The sequence below is a fragment of the Lissotriton vulgaris genome, chromosome 7 (assembly GCF_964263255.1).
Source record: "Lissotriton vulgaris chromosome 7, aLisVul1.2, whole genome shotgun sequence".
Taxonomy (NCBI): Eukaryota; Metazoa; Chordata; class Amphibia; order Caudata; family Salamandridae; genus Lissotriton; species Lissotriton vulgaris.
In genome coordinates, this window is record NC_141695.1 from 1,202,737,475 (window position 1) to 1,202,741,173 (window position 3,699).

The 3,699-nt window shown below is 50.7% G+C and overlaps 1 protein-coding gene across 1 annotated transcript; it reads right to left on the reverse strand.

The window, feature by feature from the left end:
- Window positions 1-265: 265 nt before the first annotated feature.
- LOC147703179 (claudin-9-like) lies at window positions 266-2,939 on the reverse strand. The gene has a single exon (XM_086931712.1). The coding sequence runs from the start codon at window positions 1,824-1,826 to the stop codon at window positions 1,170-1,172; it is 657 nt and encodes a 218-aa protein (XP_086787838.1). The 5' UTR covers window positions 1,827-2,939; the 3' UTR covers window positions 266-1,169.
- Window positions 2,940-3,699: the final 760 nt, after the last annotated feature.

The window sequence follows — 3,699 nt, forward strand, 5'->3', positions numbered from 1 at the left end:
TGCTTTTTGATGATGCCACTCTTAAAGTGCAGACTCCGCCTTTCAACCTTCGTAGGTGAAGGGTAGAAGTATCAACTATTACTTAAAAGCCAAATCAGAATTCAATCAATGGAGGTTTTCGGATATCCCGGTGAATTACGTTGCTGAATTTAATACCTGAGGACACCGCCAAATAAAACACTGTCCCTTCCGAAATGTAATTTTTTTCATATGTTTTGCTCTATTAAAAATGAATAAACAAACACAACATACAAGAGAACAATAATTCCAGCTTTAAACACATTTTAGTAAGGTCAGAAATGTAATTTCAGACAAATTAATGTAAATTGAAATGTTCTTAAACACACCACTTTCCTCCCACCCTCACCCCGTAGGATGTGGATTCTCAGAGGATTAAACTTTAAGTACCAGTATCCATTACATACAGTGCAATCCATCTCGACCTCTCACTTCTTTAAGTATCTGTTCATTTGTGAGATTGTCTCCTTTCAAGTATTCTCTGTGAAGCCTTTCAGAACCACCTTTAATGCCTCTGTTTTTTCAGTGCCCCCCCCCCCCACACACACACACACAAAAGACATCTCCGTAAACCCTCTGCAATTTTGTACACAGCTCCCGCCCTCTTTCACAGAACGAGTCCCTTGAGTGACAGGTGGTGGGGAGTACCCTCATCCGCCCTCCTCCTTCCAGACAAACAACAATTGCACCTGTGTGAGCAGAACAGGTTCCGCCTTCCCTTCCCCTTCATCCACCCCCACACCTGAAACCGAATCCACCCGAGCCGGTGTCTGGAATACCCAGGTACGGAAAACGGAAAACGATATCCTGGGGGGTTCCCGTTACCGCTAGCCGGAGGGAGAGGCGAGCGTGGCGCAGAGAAAAATTGTCCTCTTCTCTCAGTCAGGATACAGTGTCGAGGCTTGAAAAACATTTCCGGTTCTCTTTCTGTGCACCTCTTCTGCAGATAAAAATTCGCAACATTGTTTTACTTTTGAAATTCACGTTTTTGTCTGTTAACCCATCGCGCAACCTTCATCAGGCCTCTGAGGGCAAGACGCCTCCCAAAATACATTGTGTTCGGAGTTTGTTGCCTCCATTTTGAAATGTGAGGACCTCAAGCTGCTCTCCTCAGTATGCTTCTGTGGGCTCCTTTCTCACACCCCACCTGGTTAGACGTAGTCCCGTTTGTCGAGGCCACCTGGTGGAGCCGTGGAGCGGGCAGAGGGCGCGGAGTACCCCACTCGCTGCTGGTAGCGGTCGTCTTGTGGGGGGCAGGAGCAGCAGAGCAGGGCTCCACCGAGCAGGAGCAAGGCACTGCCCCCCCAGCCGATGTAGAGGGAGGACCCCAACTCCCGCTTCAGGGGCTCGGCCACCAGTGGGTTGTAGAAGTCCCGGATGATAAAATTGGCCGACCAGCAGACGGGTATGAGGCAGAGCAGCCCCGACAGAATGAAGAGGACACCGGCCACCACCATGATGCGAGCCTTGGCACCCGCATCGTCCACGCAGTTCGTGCACTTGGCGCCAACGATGCTGACGAAGAGGCCTAGCACCGCCATTAGGATGGAGATGACAGTCAGGGCTCGGGCGGCCTGCAGGTCCTGGGGCAAGGCCAGCATGGAGTCGTAGATCTTGCACTGCATCTGGCCGGTGCTCTGCACAATGCAGTTCATCCACAGGCCCTCCCAGATGATCTGAGCCACCACAATGCTGTTACCAATGAAGGCCGTCACCTTCCACATGGGCAAGGCACACGCAATAACGGTGCACAGCCAGCCCACCATACTTAGGGAGATGCCCATAATCTCGAGCCCAGCAGACGGCATCTTGTGGCGTCTTACCCAGGAGAGGAGTCAAATTTACCAATGAGGTCGCCGGAGTGTGTTCTTGAACGGGTCAGGTCTACAGAATCTCCAGTGAATGCTAAGAACCAAGTTGTTGAAGGGTTTGCTCACTGAACGAATATGGTTGAAGAGTTGGCTCAGAAAAGGCCTGTGAGTTCAAGGAATCCTCAATAGATGGCAACAAACAAGTGAGTGATGTAGTAACTAGGGAAATTCACTAAACAAACGCAGGTCCAAGGAATCTCCCCTGGGAACTAACAGGAGATCAAGTGGAGGATCATTCACTTGACAAGAACAAGTCCAAGGGAACACCATTAGGCAGCAAAAACTGGACTAGCGTAGAGGCGCTCACCTCACTCAACGAAGATGGTTCCATGGATCGTCTGTTGGCCCTCCATGTCATCAGCCTCTTTATGTTTTTAAAGTTGCAAACTTCCAACCCTTGGTGGTTGAGAGCTAGGGTCCCTTTCCTGGATGCCTTCAGTCAGACTGGTTGAGCATCAGAAGCTTCGGCTGTTCTTCTGTCCCTGGGTCTGAGCGCGAAGAATGTGCATCATCTACGACTGCCATGGCGCAAGTGATCGACTGCCATTGTGCAAGCAACAGAAGTGTCGGGTGTCCACACTGTCTGGCTGAGCTTTGGGTTGGCAGGTTATCAAAGTGGTTTTGAGCCACAGGTATCACGTAGACTTCACATCCATGTTGTTGAAAGCCCAGGGTGTCGGGTCGTCTTCGGCTTGCGTGGTTGTGGCGTGGGATCGCAGAGTCGTCGCTCCCAGGGGTTCAGGTGTGGGGTTGCTGGTTGTCTCGTGAGAGCGGCTGAGCCTCAGGGGTACATGAAGTCTCCGTTCCCTGGGGAGCCTGCGATCTTGGGCTGTCTTCAGTGGTCAAACCTCGAGGTCACCAGAGGTCACAGGTGTTCTTTGCAGGTGCTGCGGCTCCTGGGCGCCTGTGTGCAATGGGCCGTGCACACACAGCACTTTATAAGGCACCTGCTGGTGGGCGTGTCCTAGGAGGGAGGGTTCGACCTAGGAAGGCGTCACTGACGTCGTGTTGGGAACCGAAGCCGTCTGTCCCTCCGGGCCACGCTCTGCTGCGTCTTTGTTCCTTGTTTCTCGGATCTTATGTTGGTCCTTTGTTGTGGCTGCGGAGTGGGAGCACACCGAGGAATGGAGTGGGACTGTGAGAGGAGGAGGAGAGCGCGCGGCAGAGGGCGAGGAGCGAGAGAGACGGGATGAGAGAGCCAGAACAGGAGATGATTAATGGGGGAGGGAGAAGATGAGAAAAGCAGAGAGAGGAGGGGTGGGGGGGTATACTTGAGAAAGCGTCAGGGTAGGAAAGAGTTTCTAAGTAGGAGAGGGAGACGGAGGAAAGGGAGAAGGGGCAGAGGAGAGGAGTGTAAACGCGGAGTTTGAGGGCCGAAGAAGAAAATGTGAGAAAATGGGCCTCCAACGGAAAAAGTTAAGGAAGGAAGAAAAAGAAAGAACGTGAAGAAAAGAAAAACACAAAACGGGGTGAAAGAAAAAGAGGGAAAGACGGGCAGAATGGTGACTCAAAGTGTGCATACGTGCATGTCACCAACACGGCTAGAGGTCTGCAAAAGTAATGAGTATGGGACCACGCAAGCCTTCACACCTGTTATCACAAACCACGTATGTCACATGAGTAGCCAGTGCTACCACACAGCAGCAAACCAAAGGGAAAAACTTTCCTAGGCAGTAGATGCCATTTTTCATGTTGCATCTTTTTAGATAAATCTCAATAAAAAAAGAATCCATATGTTTTAAATAGCTGTTGATTTATTGCACTGAGCTCGGGTTATCCCCCACATTATGTTAAAAACAAATTAATGTAA